The sequence below is a fragment of the Hirundo rustica genome, chromosome 2, assembly GCF_015227805.2.
Source record: "Hirundo rustica isolate bHirRus1 chromosome 2, bHirRus1.pri.v3, whole genome shotgun sequence".
NCBI classification, from domain to species: Eukaryota; Metazoa; Chordata; class Aves; order Passeriformes; family Hirundinidae; genus Hirundo; species Hirundo rustica.
The window spans coordinates 34,938,641-34,958,854 of record NC_053451.1 but is presented as its reverse complement, the minus strand read 5'-3'; the positions used below and the strand labels follow the sequence as shown (position 1 = coordinate 34,958,854).

Below are 20,214 nucleotides of genomic sequence, written 5' to 3'. Positions count from 1 at the left end.
ACAAAAATTCCTTAAAAAGCAGCACTGAAATCTGAGTATAATTGAAGTGTCCTTTCCTAAAAACTCAAATGCCAACAAAAAAAGTAGGGATTTTCCTTTCCTCATTTTAATGCAAATTAGGAGCTGCTGCACTGAAGAAAGGAAATGACAACAACTAAGACATTTAGAGAAAGGAAACTTTAATCCTTCTGCACACTGTCCACATTAGAAGGGAATGTCTGTCCAAGCCTGATGTCTTTAGGATGGCAATACAGAGAATTTAAAACTAAAGTAGCTGAAAATCCATCTACCATACAGGACTTTCATACTCTGTTGAGAGGAGAACAACTCCATTTTCTACAGACTAAATTCTGCCATGCTCCTTGCATTACGCTGGATAATTTTCAATTCATTAATTCAGTCAATTTGCCTATTCCTTCATATTTTCAAAGACAAAAACATCCTGTCTGTTGATTATTTCTTTTACAATTTTTTTTCTCCAGACTTCTTGCAACCAAAGCAGTTGCAGTCCTCATTAAAGGCAAAATTATCTGTTGAATTTTGTCCAAATTTTTCAATTTTTTTGATATTCTTGAAGGAAACCTAGAGGTAAGTATTTCTAAATGAATATCTGCTGATCGTGTCTGCAGACAGACAAAGCCTGATAAATTGATTACTGAGGACATTTAAAAAAACCCCCTGTATTTCTAATCATGTTCTGTTTAAACATATTCTGAATTTCATCATTGAGCAATAGTACAAATTAAAGTGAATTGAAATCCTGAAACCATCAATTAAAAGAACATGATTGCATTAACACAGTAGCTATAACAAAAGGTCATCTTTCTTGGCCTGTGTGAAGACAGCATATCATTCAGCTATTCTGAGAAACTATCAGGCATTTGATGAACGAGGTCAAATTTACAGGAAAGAATAGTTATTTACCACTAAACCAGTGAAACTCACCTGGCAGTCAGGTTTCATATCTGTTTTGCACAGGAGTTAATAATCTGTGGTTATTGAACCTGCAGGAGAAGATGTGGTGAGCTGTGCACTGCAAATTGAGCCATCATCTTCTAGCAGTAATGGCTAGATTTGCCCAGACAGTAAGCCCAACACAGAAATAGATAAGAAATGTCTCACGGTCCACTGCTATTAATTCATATTTTGCTTTTCTTACTAATATTCTAATTAATTATAAAAGTATAAGTGGATGAAGAGATTGTCAAAGACTTATCAAGAAAATTTATGTCCAGTTCAGTTTTGCTGAACGATCTGCTAAAGTTCACAAGGCTTTCAAGATGAGTCCACATCCACATCAATGATGAAAGAGGATTTCTGATTTTTACTCCTGGAGTATCCCACGATTCTGGCTTGAAATCCAAATAAAGACTGATGACCCGAACTGCAGCCTAGTTAGGGTTAACTTAAGCAGACTAAAACCCGTGTAAATCAGACCTGAAGAAGCACCATGCACTGGAGTTATGCCATAACTCATAACTCCAGTAGATGCTTTAGGAACTACTTCTGACCTTGATAATGTTCCTGTAGCTCATCCTCTTTTCTGTGAAGAAGACCAGGTATGAAATCAGGACCAGACACCAGTGCCATAAACAATATAATGGAATAAATTTGCTATTAAATTAGTAACAAGTGGATGTCATAACAATGTGTCTGTAATGTCATGTCTGGATGAAACACTGGGCAGAATAATCCTGAGAGCAAACCCACTTTCCAGGACATCTCTCAGGATGTTACATCCACAGCTTCTCCCTGCAGCAGAGCCTTCTTGTCACAACGGCTCTCCATGGATGTGGCAATGCTCTCCCAGCCAGCACAGAAAAGGAAAAATAACTTTCAATGCTTATACTGAAAGGGCAATTGCATTTGGAATCTGCAAACCCTGTTAGAAACATTGCTTCTGTCTTGTTCCCTGCAGTGTTTCTGAAAATGGTTTTCATACTGTCTGGTCTCAATCTGTTTTCAAGATGGGTTCACAAAGATACCAGTTTCCTTGTTCATAAATACATGAAGAAACCACAGACATTTTTCAAATCTAAGATGTACTTTTACAAGAGTAGTTCCTGAAGTATTCTCAGGAATATGGAACATGACAGACAAAGTCTGACTGGCTGGGTACAGACGGAACAGTAGAAAGGAGTGAAATATGACTTTGCATCTTGAATCTTCTGTAAGAAAGTGGCAAAATACTGCTTGATGGCCATTAAGCTATACTTTCATTTTGTCATTGATCACCTATGATCCTTTTCTCTTCAAATTGTCTTACAGTCTCTGCAGAAAGGAGTAATTACTACAGTGGGTATCTGCAGCCTCTACTTGGACTCTAAAATGTCTCAAGAACATCAAGAGCAAAAAGCCTGTCTGCAGAGATAGTGCTTTTTAAAAGAGAAAAATTACAGATCTTTCCAGCTCCCAGAGTGAAATAAATGTTGATACTTTCTGGAAATGGGAAGGACAAGTATCATTAGCAGGACACTAAGGTAAAAACTGTTCCAGCCAGACATAACTAAAATCTAAGTGGTTAGAAATATAAGGCTATAAAAACCCCAAAGCCTTCTACCTTGTTAAGTAACTTTTTCTGCCCTAATTCTTTCCCCAAAGCTTTCAACTGCTGCCCTCTATGCCAGGACCCTTTTAAACAACTAGAAAGAAGATGAAGGAGCAGAGTGTTATTGCCTTCTCTGTAAGCAGGGGTTTGTATCGTTATAGATATTATGCTGTGCTAAGAAGGTGCATTGATAATTGTATTAGCCCAATACAATGGGTGAAGGACTGTGGTTGCTTCCATGGTCAATTAAAAAGCCTAAGAAGTAGAATCTATGGAAAGTGGGTGAATGTTTAATTGTTATAATTCCTGTTTGGTGAGGAACATCTGGCAAACTCCACCAAATAACTCTGAACGTCTGATTATTTGCTACATTAGTAGATAAAGCAATTAGAGTAAGAAGCTTTAAGAGAAGAATGAGCCACATAATCAGAGTCTTCACAAGAGAGACGGAGTTGGAGACACGGCAGAATGCAGTTTTAGGCACACACATATATACAGACACACAGAGAGATATGTCAATCTCTAAAATAATTTTTTACTCCATTTGTTCTGAACGTGAGGCACATTCAGAGAGGATCAAACCCTACTTGTCAAGACTGGTACACAAGAGGGACAGAGACAGGGTAAGCAGTGCAAGACCCGCTGGGGCTGGCACACTGAGCTGGCTCCCCTTGGACACCAGCTTTAGATATTGACCAGCACCACACAAGCGCCACACACAGCTGCATCTAAACCAGGGTTTGCTCAACAGGATGTCAGTGAAGCCTGGGAGGACCTGATTAGTACCTTTTTTCCTGTTACAAGAGTGGGGTGGCAGGGAATGACTAAATGGAGTTCCTCAGGAGCTCCTTATGAGCCCCAATTCAGGTAGGCAATTCCTCAGACCCTCCCAGGCTCACCACTGCATTATTGAAGTAATTTCTGTTTTTAATGAGAAGTAAAAAGGTCAGCAAAGACTACTGGTCCCACATAGCCTCATCACTTAACTTGGTTGGGCTCCCTCCTCAGAGCAGGACTTCCTTTCGGTGAAACTAAAGATCCTCCTCATTTGTTGTTACTGGAAGGAACTTTGAATGCAAATTCCCACTACCCTTTTCAGCAGGGTTATGTCCTGTTTCACACTGTTCTCAGCTTTGTTCCAAGACAGGTGATTTGGAGAGTCTGTTCTATAGTGGCTTTATGACTTTTCTGTTTAAGATTTCAGATAGAAAACTCTTCAATAGGGTCAAGCATCTTCTTTCTCTCTCACTGGACACTGTGCTGTGTGCAAATGCACGTATTTAGATTTCCAACTTTGACTGTATACACACTAACTTTTATTTCAATAGGCTTTTGTCTCTATGTTCATGGTTCAAGCTACTGTCTTGTACTTTTCCAGTTGAGAGCTGCACAACCTGACGGTGTCCTAATATAGCTGTTGACATGGAAACACCATAAGCAACTATTTGTTGGATGAGACTGATATTTCACAGGGAACAGACACAGCTTAAATGCATGTTTTGCTGATTCACTTTCAGCCATTTTAAGCCACAGACAGTTTATCTTCCCTTTCACATTCCCCTCCCCTTCACCGATGGATCACGCTCAGAGTTTCTGCTTAGAAATGAGGCTGAAACTGTGTCTATCTTGGTCGTAAAAATTTCAAACAAATCCTATTCCCACATGAGGCCAAGATCTTCATCCTCACCATCTTCTGGCTTGGATATTATTCTAGCTGGCACTTTCTACTCTCCAAAGCAGAAAGCAGGCAGTCCCTCTAGGGAATGGCAAAGCACAATATATGTGCAATGAAAAGCTATTAAGGCATCTCCTAAGAAAAAGGCGTGCTGCTTCTGTAGAGCAGACATCATGTCAATCACTTTACCTATTCTGGGACATTATTTTAATAATTTATGAAACAGAACAATATGGAAAATGGTCACAAGTGTGTACTACTTATGCCTACTGAAGTTGCTAAAAGAAAAGCTGTTTCACACCAGGCGTTGATAATGCTTCACTGAGGATACGATTCCCTGTCTCACCCAGTTATTTAAAATACAAGTTTTACTGAAAATATAAAGATAAGATGACTGAGGCAAGAATGACTTTGATAAGGAGCTGCTTTATATTCTGTTTTCCATTCTAAACTTTCGGCAGAACATGTTATCTCAGATTCCTGTGGGCTGTGGTTGATTCACACAGGGCTCAGTCCTGCCAGGTGCTCAGTACAAGCACAATAGCTTGTGATCTTCAACACAGAATAACCAATGATTTGCAAAGCCACAGCCACATAGAAATAAATCTGCTTTTTGCCCCTTTTTGACACAGCTGGAGAAACACCCATTGATAAAAGGCTTGCTGGGCTGTTGGCTCATGCTGCAGCTAACGACGCATCACACCACATCTCTGTGAGGGATCGGCTGAACTCATTACACCCGGTACCTACGAGCAGCAGATATGATAAACATGAAGATGTGAAGGAAAGAGCTGGTGTCAAATACAGAGATGAGACTGTTTGACTGATGTGTTTACATGTTCAGTTTTCACTCTCCATTAACTGCTTCGTCTTTGTGAAATGTTATGAAGAACTGCAAACAAACATAATTTTTCCTTATCTGTTCATTAGTATCAACGCTGCAAAAAAGTAGCTGATGAATAAGAAATGCAGTAAGTATTAGGAAAAACTGTAATAGCTTGTGAGGCGGTTAATAGTTTCAACTGATTATATATCAAAAAATATCGATTTTCACAGTCCTAGCATATTGGGGAGACATATTATTGTATTTACAGCATTATACTTCAGGGTGGTTTTTTAGCACCAGACTGCCATCAAACTTTAAACCTGAAGGCCTTTGAATTGTGAGTAGTCCAAAATTAATAATTCTCACATGCATCTTTCGGCTGAGAGTGGCATCAGCATTGTGATTCTTAGAACGCTTCAGTTAAGGACCTGTGAAAATTTCACAGCTGTAATATAAAGAAGTGAAATTCTCACAGTTCCCACTGACAGTGAGAGGCCACTTAAAAAAAAAATCTCCAACAAAACAGTTTCCCCCCAGATATTGACTGTTCTCAATTTTCAGCTGAAATTTTAAATTTCTCATTTGCTCTGTTCTTAGCAGTAGAACGATGAACGTGGTAATTTTTGCAAATGCCTCTAAGCATATGAACAGGTCAAATTTTGCAAGAAAATATTAGATTTGTTTTGCTAAAGACAGGAGCTGGTTTCATCTTCCTTTTTCATTTTACAGATAATCACATGTTCTGTAAGCCAGATGTTTTCACTCTAAACATGAAATTCGATACAATAAAAAATCCTACTGGAATTACTCCCCATTTTATTAGGTGATTCTTGTATTCCAGCATATCCCTCATCTTCCTCAGTTCCTCAGTGGTTCTGATAATTAATGAAGACCTGAGTGGACAGTTACTCAGTAATATAGTTCAGTGCTTGAATGTCCCCTGAAGAAAAGGTCCCTATAGTGTGCAGAGTGACCTTCCTTGCTTTGAAAAACAAAGATTTACACTATTTCCTTGGTTCTGAATCTGAGCCGTTCTCACTGAAGCCAAGGAGAATAGTTGTGCCAGGAGGGTGTAGAAAAGATTCTTATTTTCAGAGAAAGAACCATTAAAATGTAGTAATTGAACATTCAGAAACTCTTACTTAACCAGGATATGTGAAATGAGTGACATTCCAACATTTCCAGCCTGAAAAGGAATTTCAAGTCCAATAAGACATTTCATAAATTTAGTTTTTGGGCATACGTATCTGGCCATTTCCAAACTCTGCATTAAGCTATTTATGACACATTTTCTGAATGCATGTTTCCATTCTGTGCTACAATTTGGACAATACAATTGCCCAGCAGTCTGAGGTAAGTGAAAAAACTTTACTAAAATTCCATTTTCCTCCACTTACTGTTCAGTAAAGGGAGTTCCAACAGTTCTATCATGCCATTAAAGTACAGGCATGGCTATGTAAGCTACAGTTATTTCCTCATTAGAACAAAAAAAATAATGTCCGGGTGCCAAGCTCACCACATTTGCTCTCCAGAAATTTGTACTGACCTACAGTGCTGCAAAACCTGAAAGAAACTGCAGTTTGGATGCTCCCAGATGCTGGAGTCACAAACTGATCCAGCGTGATGACCATGCAATGAGTGTATGTGGATCCTCAGAAATGCTAACTAAAGTGACAAATTAATTTGGAAGGAATCCTGGGGAGTAAGAATACGGGCAAAAAACGATCCCAATTAAACAAGACTGTCGGTGCTCCCAAGCTATGTTGGAGAAGAATGCACAGACAACAGTCAGAAGCCTGATGTTATAGCTCCTGGATATGTATATGAACACTTTTGTGTGTGTGAGAGAGCAAAAGAGAAAGATTTTCAGTGTGCATGGGATTCAGGTCACACAACTTGAAGTGTGTCTAATATTGATGTTTACATCTCAGCTAATCACCTGAGGCTCCTTCCACTCAACTGTGAGAAAGAGACATTTTTAGGGCATGATTCGCCTGAACAATTTTAGATGTCTACTTCTGGATGACATGAGTTGTACTCTGAAAGTGCCAAGTGCACTCCACTGACTCAAGAGCGATATCAGGCAGCTTGCTTAAGTGAAGACTTTTGCAATGTGTATGTAGATAAAGCATATAATTAACATTAACATATCTATTTGGATATATATATATATATATATATATATATATATATATATATGCACACACACACACACACACACATATATATATATATATATGCACACCTCGCAAAAAAGTATTCTCTCTCCCTGTAATGAGTATTTAATCATGTCCATTTCATACTTCTCTCTGGTTCTGTCACTACTTCCTTCTGAAAACCCCGGTGCAATTATCTCTTCATTGCATTTCTTCTCCCAGACCTATATACTAGAGCTTTCCATCACCCAGCCTGATCTTATCAAGTATTCAGGTATCACTACCATGATGTCTCCAAGAATTGCATTTCTCAGGTGGATTTCAGACTGCATTGCAAACAGCTATGCAAATTCCCAGGAGAACACTGCCCATGAAGCCTTGACCTGATGTTCAGTTGCCTGTGGGGGTTCACTGCCTCAAAGAAGACAGGGAGACTGGAGGTGGTTGTAACAGACATTGCATAAAACAAGCCCTGGATATCAGACTCAATCTCCACAAACTGCCTCAAATGAATTTCAATTGTAGCTTTGAAAACTTCAAAACAGACTTTCTGTGATTTGTTGAAAATCAAAGTCTCTCTAGCAAAAAGGCCCCTGCCCATGGCAGGGGTTTGAAACCAGATGATCTTAAAGGTCTCCTCTAACCCAAACTATCCATGGCTCTATGATACAGCAACGTGCTAATTTCCAAGTTCAGGAAATTTGTGTAAAGATGTCTAATACCTAATGGAGAATCCATTCTGCTTGGAATGAGAGCAAATCACCCAAAGTACCTGGGCCTTGACTTCCCTTTTGCTGAGCTAAGTTGTGATTGCTTATCTCCAGATTCTTCCTCATGGTTCAATAAGAAATGAACCAGAACACACATATTTTTAACAGATAATACTTCGTGTTTGTACAGCCCATATCTATCACAGCTATGAAATGCTTAGCAATAATTCCAGTTAGAAGAAGACAAAGATGCAGTGAACTAACAGGCACCTCTCTGCACCATGCACATTTTTTATAAATAGTGCAACATGGACTGGAAACAAAAAGGTTGATCGTAAATGTCTTCATCTCATTGGGAAGAGCCCTTGGGCCCACTTCCCACTGTAGTGTTCTTCCCTGCACAGCGGAGAGGCAGCTGCAGAACCGCTCCTTCTGACACTGTGGCTGGATCTAGTCCTGTCCCAGCCCTGATTTCCATCCCCACCTTTATGGCCAGCTGTACCATTCACTTTGTACTGATGTATTTGAAAGTAGTGCTGAACCTGAAACTTTTCACTCAGCATTTCAGTAAGCAGAAGGAGTCCCTTCATACATGGAAACAAGGAGCCCTGATGAGGTGAAATCACGTTTGGTCACTGACGGTACTGAATAGACTTTAAACAGAGAAGTGACAGTGAAAGAGTTGGGGGGTGTGAAGCTTTGGAGTTATTTCTGCAGAGCAATATACCTCCATGGTGCCTGGTTGTGGCTTCAGACAACCGGAATTTTAAAATATAAACATTATTTCAGAAGTTGTCTGGTTTGAATAAAGCTTAAATGGTGCAGTGACTGTTTCTTCTAAGAGTATCTCACTACTTTTCATCTGTAAACCAAAACCAGACTCTACGACGGCAGTTTCGGATGCCAGATAATTCCTGAAAACCTTTTCTTTGCTTCAGCTATTGCTGAAGCTTCTACTCTTATCCTCAGAAATCTAACACAAATCCTTTAAGCTCAGGAATATTCCAGTAAAACAACAGGAAAACTGCTTAAGCTCTGATTTTCCTCCAAAGCTTGGAAGTTAAAGTTTCAGCGACTGCTCCAATTCATCAAACTTTTTTATACTTCTCTGATGCTTATCTCTTCAAAATGTTCCATAGCCTGTGAATTAAATAACATGAAGTGACATTTCCTAGGAGTAGCAATAGTAACCATATGTAACCTAAAAAATTTGACTATTGATACAGACCTAGTTGGACAAAGCAAAGTATGTATTTATTTCAAGACAAACAAATATCTGCTCTCCTACAAGAGCAGATTTTAAAACCTTGAGCTAAAAAGACAAAAAAGAAGACATGAATTTGCACAAGACCCTGCTATGCATGTATATAGCTCAGCATTTAGCTAGTGATGGGTTTGTTTACTCTCCTTGTTGATCATGAGCTGATGACTGAATTCCAATGACTTAAAAATGATAATAGAGGAGTTTTTTTAGTCTATCATTGCAGTTAGTGAATTCAATTTAAATTCATTCACTTTCACCACGAAAAAAAGCATGAAAAATAACATTTTCTACATTTCCTATCCATTCCCTCACTTTCTGCACTTCTTTCGGTATTTCTTTTCCTCAACAGATCTAGTGACAAAGAGGTTGTGGGCTGCCAAAAGGACTGCTCCATTCTCCCCTGCAGTCTCACACTTTGCCTTTAGTATTGTGGACACTGATGATGTCCCAAACAGAGATACAGGGTCTGTGATACAAAAGCAATAGGTAGTACTGAAAAAAAGAATTCAGGAAATTCATGGGAAATATTCCAGGAGGCGTCAGAGAGACAGACTGGGATAAAGAAAGAAAAAAATAACACAAATTGGAAATATCAGTGTATACACAGACAAAAGATCATGTCACAGAGCTACACAATTTCCCTGAACAAAAAATTTTTGATCTCTTTCCTGTTTGCTTACACTCCTGAAGTGAGATTTCTAATTGCTTCCAGCCACATACTTAATGGTCCTACACTCAATCCTTTAACCCCGTATTACATTTTGTCTCAATTTAATATAGCTTCTTTCACATATCTCAATGCTATACTTTTTTAGTAGGGGCTGGATGGGGAAATCACAGACTGTAAGGTAAAGAATAAAACACTGCATCCAGTGAACCCCACATCCACTGGCATAACTGTACCTTTACTTTTCCTCACTCTCTTTTGTTGGCCTTTCTATGAGCAGGTAATGATACTTATTTTCAATTATTACAACCTATCTGGATCTTAATTTATTTCCTTGTGTTACATAAAGTGTAGGGATTTGCTTCAATTCAGCTTTCTGGTTAAAAAATAACCATGCTTACTGTACTCAGTGAAGGACAGCAAAATCACTACATTCCAAAGAAAGGAAAACAGCAATCTTGAATCATAAACTTGGCATTACAGCTAGGGGTTTACAACAACATATGGTCACTTGCCTCTAGCTCTCTTGCACATGCTGACTAAAATAATCCATTGAAACAGAAATGTCCTGAGTTGTAAGAATAGAAGTCAAATGATAGATCCTAGTTATTTACACGGGCCCTGCCTGTAAAGAGGATCCATAGAGAGAAAATTTTCATCTCTGAAAACAAGTACATTTCTGAGCCCAGATTTATTTTTCCATAGTGCCTAACAGAGACATAAGCTACCTTTGTAATTAGTGTGTGTGAATTGAACTGACAGTGACAGGCTCAAGGCTGCAGGTGCTACTGCACTACCAATGCCTTAACGTGAGATACGGAGCCTCTCAAACACACTGCTCAGACATGGGCACAGCCAGCCGTGTGGGCTTCAAGAGAAAAAAGTAAACGCTAACAAAAGTGACTGAGGCTTTCATGGTTTTCTGCTTCAGAGGTTTGGGGCATTTGTTGGAACAACTGGGGAATAAAAGAACAGGTTTTGCATTTGTAGTTTGGGAGTGCCATTTAGATAAGGAGCTAAGACATCCAAGGCTCCTGCAGTGAAGCACCAGGGCATAGCAGCTTAGTGAGACAGACCACAGCCAGAATTCATGAACTAGCAGAAAACCAGGCTCATCAGTGCACACGAGTGCTGCCAGTCCAGATGCAGCACAGATATCTCAGCTTGGCAGAGAGCACAAGTTCAAAAGCCTCAGTTCTCAGCAGAGCTTACCAGGTCTGTGCTTGTACAGGGGGGATCGAGCTTTGTCACAGCTCAAACTGCAGTGAAGTGTTCAGAACCCTGGTGTTAGCCCTTTAGGCGTACACCTCAATTAACCTGCAGTTGCTGGCTTGGGCTTCTCACACCATTACCCTCTATATTTTGAGTTCCTAGCTTATCTCAAGAAAGGAAGCTTGGATCTATCCGTCCTTACACACACAGTTGCAGCTTTTCATAAAATGCAAATTCAGGGAGCTGACCAAAGCTCTTGACAAAAAAGTCACTTTGGTCTGGAAAAAAACCCCACTTCAGGTCAGAGATGCATTGAAAACCTCAACACTTCTAATCTGACCTTGCCCAACAGCAACATCACTGGTAAGAGCGATCCATGTCCCTTCAGTCACTGCTCTTTCTGACAGCAGTACCAATTAGTGCTCCGTGTGGTGGTTGCCCATTAGAACAAGACCCTTCATGCTAACATTTAAGTTTTCCCTTCCTTTTTTGCTACCTTACTCCTTCACACTGAGAGCATAATGACAAAATGTAGAATTTAGCCTTAATTGGATCTCTGCAATGGTATCACCTGAATTAGCTCCCCTGTGAATAATTATCACTGCCTAGAGGCTGACAAATTGCTTCCCTCTACTTCATGATTGTCAGGAATTTCAAATTATATGCTGAGCATGGGGAGGATGGAGGGGACAAAGGGGAGAATGAAAATGAAAGCCTAGAGAAGAATAATTATTAAGATTATTAAAATACTTGACAGAGTCTCATAGTCTCCATGAGTCCCAAAAGGGGACAGTGACAGCAAGAATTTTGCTGGGGCAACTGGGCAACACCCAGTCCAACAACAGACTTGTACAATCAAAGGGAAACTACAACCACTGCTTCCAGTAAGTTACAAAGTAATTCCTCTGTTATTCACTACCCCATTTAACCTATGGACAGCAGCTTGTTTAACATCTCATCTGCACATTTGATCCTGCGAGATAGATGGCGAATTCTTTGCAGCACAGACTGATAGAAGTGTGAACATATGTGAGGGGATAGTAGCAGATTGCCATGCACTTAGAATAGCATATAAGAGTTTGTGTTTTGCAAGAAAAAGGTTTTGGCAAAAAGGTGCTTTTCCTGAGAACACTCATTCCATGTCTGGGCAAGACCTCAGACAGAAACAAATTGTACCATTACTCCACAGTATCCATCTCAGATTTACTATAAAAGTGTAATGCTCTTTGCACATTACTTGAAATGGTCAAACAGGGCAAAAAGGGCTTTTATCCAATTTTCTCATTAATGATGGATGCATTTCTCAGTTCATTTCAAGGCAGCTCCTCAGACTTCTTTCCCACCTTGCCAAACCAATGACACACGTCAGGCAGAGGCAAGGTAGCTGCTGACACATTCCTAGGAGAAGGCTCTTCCTGCTTACCTGACATACAGTGACCTCTTCTGATTAGTCCTCAGGGAGCCAGACCCAGAACTCATGCTGTGATTCATCATCTGCTCACGCAGGTCATGGATTTTTGCCTCAAATCGAGCGTACTCTAAGGAGATAAGAAAACCCCAGAGAATAAAGATATTTTAGTTTTCTTGACCTATATAATCATTAGGGCTGCTAAATGCAAATTAACGTTAAATTAATGAGTGTAAGGCATGTCTTGAAAATTGAGGTCTAACAGAACCTTGAATTCATGTATTATCTTAGGTAAATATATGCCCTTTTTATTGTGGTACCTGAACATTTCAACACTGTCTAGGTGAGGAATCAGGTATCTAGACCCACGGTCCTGCAGTTTCAGGAAAGGAAAGGAGGTTTAGAGTGTGTTAAAAAATACCTTCCAGTCTGTGGAAAGGATGTTAAAAGCAGTTTTCCACTTAATCTTTCCTCCTTCCACACAATGATACCTTGTTAGGGTCAGTGGGACAGTGCACTGAAGTTATTAACGAGTAATTACTGTAAAATCCCATCAAAATGAAGGAGATATTTCCTTGTCCAATTATCCCCAAAGCAGCTGAAAATCATTGTATGAGCGATGAGCCACCTTTTTTACATTGCCCACTGAGGCTTGGGCTCTGTTTCTTTTAAATAGGTGGAGCCACATCTCGATCTTAGGGTGGGCAATCCCAGAAATTCCAAACCTAAGCTGCATAACAATGGCACAGAACTGCTCCCCCCCCACAACTCATTCACCTCCATAGTTCTGCTGGTGGCTCTGCAAAGTGTTGTGACCTGCTGCCCAGCAACATGGGATCAGCTAGAGCTGTATCATTTGGTGAGACTCCTCTCGGACAGGACACAGCGTCATCAGTGGTCCCTCCAGCTGCCATGTCCCCCCTGCTCATTGTGTGACCCAATGGGCTGAGCTTTGGTTTGCAAGAAGAAAGGTTGAGGTTTTGGAGACAAGCTCTAATTCCTTGGAACTGAGAATCTCCAGCAGCACAGAGAGCCACAATTCAACCTAAACCTGGGAAATCTACTGATGTGAGCTATAAGACTAAGCTGAGGGGGTGTACAAAATACATTTCAATGAGTCAGTGACACTTTAAAAAGTAAGCTATTGCAGACTGATGCCGGCAAAGAGAAGATGATGTTCCCTGCACCTCAACGTTTTATTTCACTGATGCCTTCAAAAGAAGGGTCCCTCTCTCCACGGCAAGGTTAAAGCAGAAATGAAATCAACACACATGGTTTCCTCCCTCAAAGGATGGAGGTACATTCCACCAGATCCCACCACCTCCCAGCTTAAGCAAATAAATCTTTACAGTGCGTTTAGAACCCATGGGTCTGCATCTTGTTTGTTGCTGTCTGAGCTACATGAAAATGCTCTAAGACAGCAACATTCGCATTTTTCTCCTAGGAGAACTCAGCATTATTTTTGTTTGATCATTTGCTGTTCCTACTGGCTCACTTCCCAGAATGTCTAGATGCTTTGCAACAACTAATTCATTTTATTCTGTGCACTCTACATTTTCACTGGATAATAACGCCTGACCTTTCCAAGATCCCACATTTTGCACAGACACTAGCCACCTTCAAAAGCTGGCTTAGCAGAATGGTTTGATTTGGTGTTTTGTGTTTGGGTTTTTTCCCCTCCTCCTCTCTTGACACATTTTGCCTCCCTTTCCACTGAACTTCCTTGGCATTACCTACTCAGTCTGATAAGTGACAGTGGCTACTTTGCTCAGCAGTTGGGAACCACTGCTGCAGCATAAGACTCTTCAGTCTTCCCACATACCTATGACTTCACTGACTGCAACTGAAATTCTGTATGTCAGGAGAAGAGAAACTCCTACATGCAGACTGTATTTTAGGCTTATTCTGTAGCTTGTTTCTTGCTCATTTCTTTCACCTAGAGTACATCTTTAAACTTCTTAGAGATTTAAAAGCACAAATTCTCAGTGAAACTAAGGCTCCCACAAACTCATGTTGTTTTTCTTTAAGTGGAGTTTAGTTTTGAAGTGTTTATCCCAGTGTAGGATTTAAGTTTGCTCAATATGAGTCATATTTGTTCTAATCTCCTGCTTCAGAATTTATTTAGTAAATAATCATCTTCTGAGCAAAGCTTTGTTTAGCTTATATTTCATTAAAACAAATCTAACATTTCTTCTTGGCAAATAAGAAAGGTGATCTTAAGGACCAAACCTTGCATTTCACTTCCTCATACAGTATCAGTCCTACACAAATAGACAGAATATTACAACTGTAAGGCTTGTTACTAGCTCTCTTTCATTTATGGTGGACACACAGAAGAAAACAGTAAACATACAGTGTAATTCAGCTTCTTTAATGTTTTACATCTGGGCAACACCAAGGATATGAATGATCTACAGCAGAGCAACTTTCCCTTTAATAAGCATCCCCATCCCAGGCTGACTCTGTATGCAAGGTGTGGGAGTAACTCCCAGATTTAGACACCAATCTGGAGAGTGAGGAGAGAGGACTGAAAATCTGATTTTCTCTAGCACAGCATCCAGCTATTTGCAACTTGAATATCAGATACTCAAATGACTACAGTTTGGTCAGATGATGATATTACTGCTTATGTTCTGACTTTAGAGCACACTTGTAAGTTAACCAATTTTAACTGTCTGTAAACTTATTCTGAGTTCAAGAATCTCTCTTTCTGGGAGATCTCTTGAAACCACAAGACATATTAAAAATTGTCAAATAAGTGTGGGATGGAAGTTCAAGGTTCAAGGTCCTCCTCCCTGCTTGATACCAAAAATTACTGAAATACTAATGTTATTCTGTTAGTTTGTTTATTTGATGCTTTTTTACTATGTATTTAAATATATAGATAATTTGAAAAAAACCCAATTTTATGGCACTATATTTTCCTACTGTAACTTCTTCACATTTTTTTGTAAAAGATACTGAAATGTACACTTGTCCCTTCCTCCTGGCAAGTGCCTGGGCCAAAAATCACACAACCATCAATGCAGGCAGTATTTAACTCAGCTCAGATCAGCTTCTTTAATCTCAGTCCTCCTAGTTCTCCTACTGATTCTTAGATACTACAGTGACAGATGCATTTGAAATGTGAACAGAAAAAGAAACAGTGATACTCTGCCATCTGAACTGCTGTGGTAGTTCTGCCTGCTGGGAAAGAGTCCTTTTTTCTCAACACTTCTTTGTACCTTGGGTCATTCCAGGCAAGCTGTCTCCTTTGCATTTGTTAGGTATGAAAAAGGACGGTGCTAAAGTCCAGAAAAACACTTCATACTTCCTTCAAATTCGGCACTGAATCTAAACACCACCCTTTCAAGGCTCCTACACAATTAAAAGGACATTGAGGTTGTGACATACTAACAAAAATACAGTCAAAGCCAATTCACTAATTTCATGCTCTTTGAAGAAAGGGAGAAAAGAGAACATGTTGCTACTGGAAATGCTTCATTAGCAAAACTTCCCAAAACTGACTTACTACAATCCATCTGCAAAGTTCCTACCTCTTGCCTGATTCAGTAATGATTTAACAACTCTGGTAGCTTAAGAAACTGATAAAGCCACACATTAGGCTAGAAAGACAAATGAGTGAGTAAACTGAAACCTATATTATTTCTGGGGTCAGAACTGATGGTAACAGTGGTTTGTGCTGGCCTGTGGCTCTGGGACTGCTGCTGTAAAAACAGGGGAAATGAGGCAGAGGGAAGTATTTGTTCATACACCAGTTTAGAGCTGGCCCATGGCTCTGGCAGCGTAGGCAGACCTGAATTTGGCTGTCTCAAAGACACGGATAGGACTCACTGCCCCTGCAGAAGTAGAGCTGGTGGCACTGATTTTGGAGAGGAGACTGCTGCTGTGAGGAGTGGCCCAGCAACAGGGAGAGCAAGACCAGCTTTCAGGGCTCTGGCAATGCTGCCACAGGCAAATCCCCATTTTGCCAGGAGTCTGTTTTCTAATGTTGGCTCCCCTCAGCTCTCTGATCCGTGAGGAGACAGAAGAGTCAGCTACAATGTGAAGTGCCCCCGAGCCAACCAAGGCCAAACCAGCCCATTTATCAAATAAAGATACCAGTCTGAGTAAGTAATATTTGCCAACTTCAAAGAGACAGATAAATACACTGAATAAATGGAGAGGGAGATGGTGATGTTCCTTCTGCCTCATTCCAGCACTGTATTCTCATACTTATTCTAACCTTCAAATATTGATGCAATCCTTTCCTTTACAAAGCACTTGTACATTTTGAAAGGACTGGATAGATCTTTGGGAGTAAACTTCAAACACCTTGAAGCTTCTCCTTAGCTCACATACTGGGAAATCAAAGCAAGGCAAGTGGCCAGCCCTGTTAAAAACCCCAAATATTTAAAACCTCAAATCCAAAGAGTGATATACTTTATGTTTAGCTGGCCAAGACCAAAAAACTGTGATCTACAAAATATTGACTAATCCACTTTCCTATCTCGGGGGATGCAGATACCAAAGGTTTTACGGCAGAAGTGATTTAGGTATCTAAAATTCTGCCAACTCATCTACCCACTGTGCAACTGGGGACCTATGTGGTAGGAAGGAATTGTTTTACCACACAGACACCCTCCCTTTTAAGCTTCCTGTTGACTCTCTTTGGTGGTCCATGGTCAGACTTGGTTTATGAACTTCTGTTCTGTGAGTCTGATTAATTAACATGTAAGTCTCTCCACATATCATGAGTCTCTCCAAATATGAGTTTGTGAGATCTGTGATGGATGCAAAGACAATAAGGACAGTTTGGGATGAGTTTTGCTCCAATGTCCTTTCATATAGATAGAGCAAGAACTTCTATTAATATAAGCAGTATATTGAAATTTTGGTTTAAAATTTTTCAAAATGAGTTCATAAACAGCCTAAAAGACTGAGGATACAAAAAATGCTTGAGAACACAAGAAAGCTCCTGGAAGTCATTGATGCCTTTGGGAGCCAAAAAATGAATGCAAGAAACTAAACATCAAAATCAAATAATTTCTGAACATAAAAATAGCAGTGATGGAGATCTTATATCTGATGGTTACTTTTTGGTCATAGAAATAAATAATAGCTATGTTAAATGAATAAATTAATAAATGAATAAATATACTTTTCTATGAGAAAAAGCTGCAGAATTTTAAAAAGCTACACCACTGTTATTTTTCACTTTTATGTTTATAGCAAAGATTGTAGTATTGACTGAATTTAGAGAACATGATAACAAAAAAAGCCCTGATCCTACAAGTAAAGCATAGTTAAGAAACTGAAATGCTGACATATATGATAGATTAGTGAAAATAACAGTTCAGCAGCCCAGTCCATGTCTTTATCACTTGAACACTTTTAGTTCTGGTCCCTTTAGAGAGAGAGCAATTCTTTCTGCAAGCATGTAGCAAGAATATGCTTTTCTGCGTAAATCAGGATAATAATCACTGCTTGCTTCTAGATGATAAGAGATTTACTAAAAAGTAGAAATTCAAAAATGGAAAGTAGAACTTGAATTGTCCAATTTTTAATTTTTTTTGAATTGTTCAATTTAGACTACACAGTTTTAAAAAACACCCCAAACCACAAACCAGCCAGGAAGGCATTAATTAGAGAACTTTATCACCTCAAAAAAGGTATGCTGAATAGCTCTAGAAACTATAATAAAGAGCTGCCAGATCAGTTTCTCTATCAATATCAATTGGGCATAATTTCAGTGGATTCAGGCCAGCTTAAACCTTCTGAGATTTTCTTCTGCTCTATTTATGGGAACACAAACTGTATGCGTCTATGGCAAGTCATGAACTTACTGTCCTGGACATCTGAGACAGTGATGTGCATAACACTATGATTATGATACTGTTATTTATGCTGTTTATGTAAGTGTTTGTTTTTTCCTTTGCCTCCTCTTAGCAAGTGTCTTGGCTTAATAGTGTAAGATTTAAAATAATAGAACACATTTATTCCTAGAGAGAGTGTTCTTTCATTTCTGCCCTTTACCCACAGTGTTGCCCAGTCACGACTTGTTTCATTCTTGGAGGTAAGAGGAAGATGAGCAGACCAGCATCGAGACTTCTGAGTAGTGGGTCTGGTTCTGCTTTTCCACAGATTTACAGTGTGAAGCTGTGTGAGCCAGAGTGAGTAACTCTCATCATACTATGACAGCTACAGCAGAGAAATGGCTGCTAGATTAACTCTGTGTCTTTGGCTATGCCTGCCAAGGGCCCAGCATCCCACAACCCTGGCAACCTTTGAAACTACTGTAATACACATGGAAAGAGAAAGAGTTTGCAAAAAGACATGAACTGATAATTCTAGTATTTTATGTCTTCTCTTTGGATTTTTTGTTGTTGTTGTTGTTTATTTTTTTATTTTATATTTGAGTGGGGTTTGTTTTTTTTTTTTTTTTGGCTGAAAGTATCCTTTTTAGGTGATTAGGGGTTCAATTCTATAGCTGCCTGATGTTGCAAGCATTCACACAGCAGGTTAATGATGGTGAAAAATCATTGTGGTAATCTGCGGTAATTTTATAAGAAACAAACAAACAATGGTTAGGTACCATTGTTTGTTTGTTTCTTATAAAATTCACTGTACCTTTGATTCTTTTATTTGCCTGTGCCATGCCTGACGTTGGCCACTGCCAGGGACACAGCTCTGTACAAGGCTGGCTTTGGATTTTATATTTTACGGTAGATGCTATGCTTTTAATAAATCAAAAAAATCAGTTAGATTTACTATCTGCTAAATTCATGACTCAACAGGAAAAAACTGCACACAGATTTGATGCAGCACTGTCCTTATTGACAGGAGAAAGTGCTGCTCAAAAAGCCTTGCTCCATTCATGGTGCACTGAATAACAGAACAAGTGATGCTGCTATTTCTTATCAGTCATATAGTTCCCTTGAGCTCACTCAAAGGAAATGAAAAACACAGATTTCAATACAGGGGAAGGGAAGACACATTTACATTTCATTAGGTCTTATTACTTTGACCATATCTGTTTTTATTGAAATTTATCTGACTACCTGTTTTTATTGAAATATTTTCCATATCCCTTTTCAGGAACCTTTCAAAATTAATGAAACAGGCATGTTTACTGATCTCACCGATTGCTTTGCCCTTTAAAACTTCAGCACAGTAGGGCTATTAATGTCTTTATTCTTTGATATCGGTTGGTTGTCTTCCTTTACCAATATACAGATATTTACATTCCAGCCTGTCTTCTAATTAAAAGTTCACCCTATATATTTGATCTGCAGCTGGATTCATTGCCTTAATATCTCCAATAAATTTATTTTCTTTTGTTTTATTACTGAATATAATGCTTTCTCCATGTGTTGAACCGTTACATACAGCCCTCATTTTGTGTTAGTTTTGATTAGAAAAACCCCATAAAATATATCTTCCTTCCATGATACCTTCAAGAGATTAATAACATGTTCTACTTCTAGTCACAGGAAATAAAATCCCAAGCCAAAGCAGTCTCTACAAGTTTTAGATTCAAAGAATCTCTTCCTCCTAATGAAAGAGATGTACTAAAATAGATCAAGCTAGTGGTGAGCAACAAGGACTATGTATCCAACTGAGGCATTATTCCACCTGCCCCCTTACGGCCTATCCTTGGTTCAGAAGTGTCATCTTGGACCTTCTTGGGTGGAAACTTCTGCAACTTCTTCCAACTGCTGAAGAAAACTCCAAGCAATTCAACAGCTTTTGAAAATAACCTCCCAAAA

General features: G+C 39.3%; 1 protein-coding gene across 28 annotated transcripts in view; it reads right to left on the bottom strand.

The window, feature by feature from the left end:
* DLG2 (discs large MAGUK scaffold protein 2) overlaps positions 1-20,214 on the bottom strand; it is a 984,477-nt gene that overhangs the window by 78,269 nt on the left and 885,994 nt on the right. For all 28 annotated transcript variants that reach the window (XM_040055800.2, XM_040055802.2, XM_040055798.1 and 25 more), the window contains one exon: positions 12,482-12,596. In XM_040055800.2, coding sequence (XP_039911734.1) covers positions 12,482-12,596 — 115 coding nt within the window. The remainder of the gene's footprint in view (positions 1-12,481; positions 12,597-20,214) is intronic.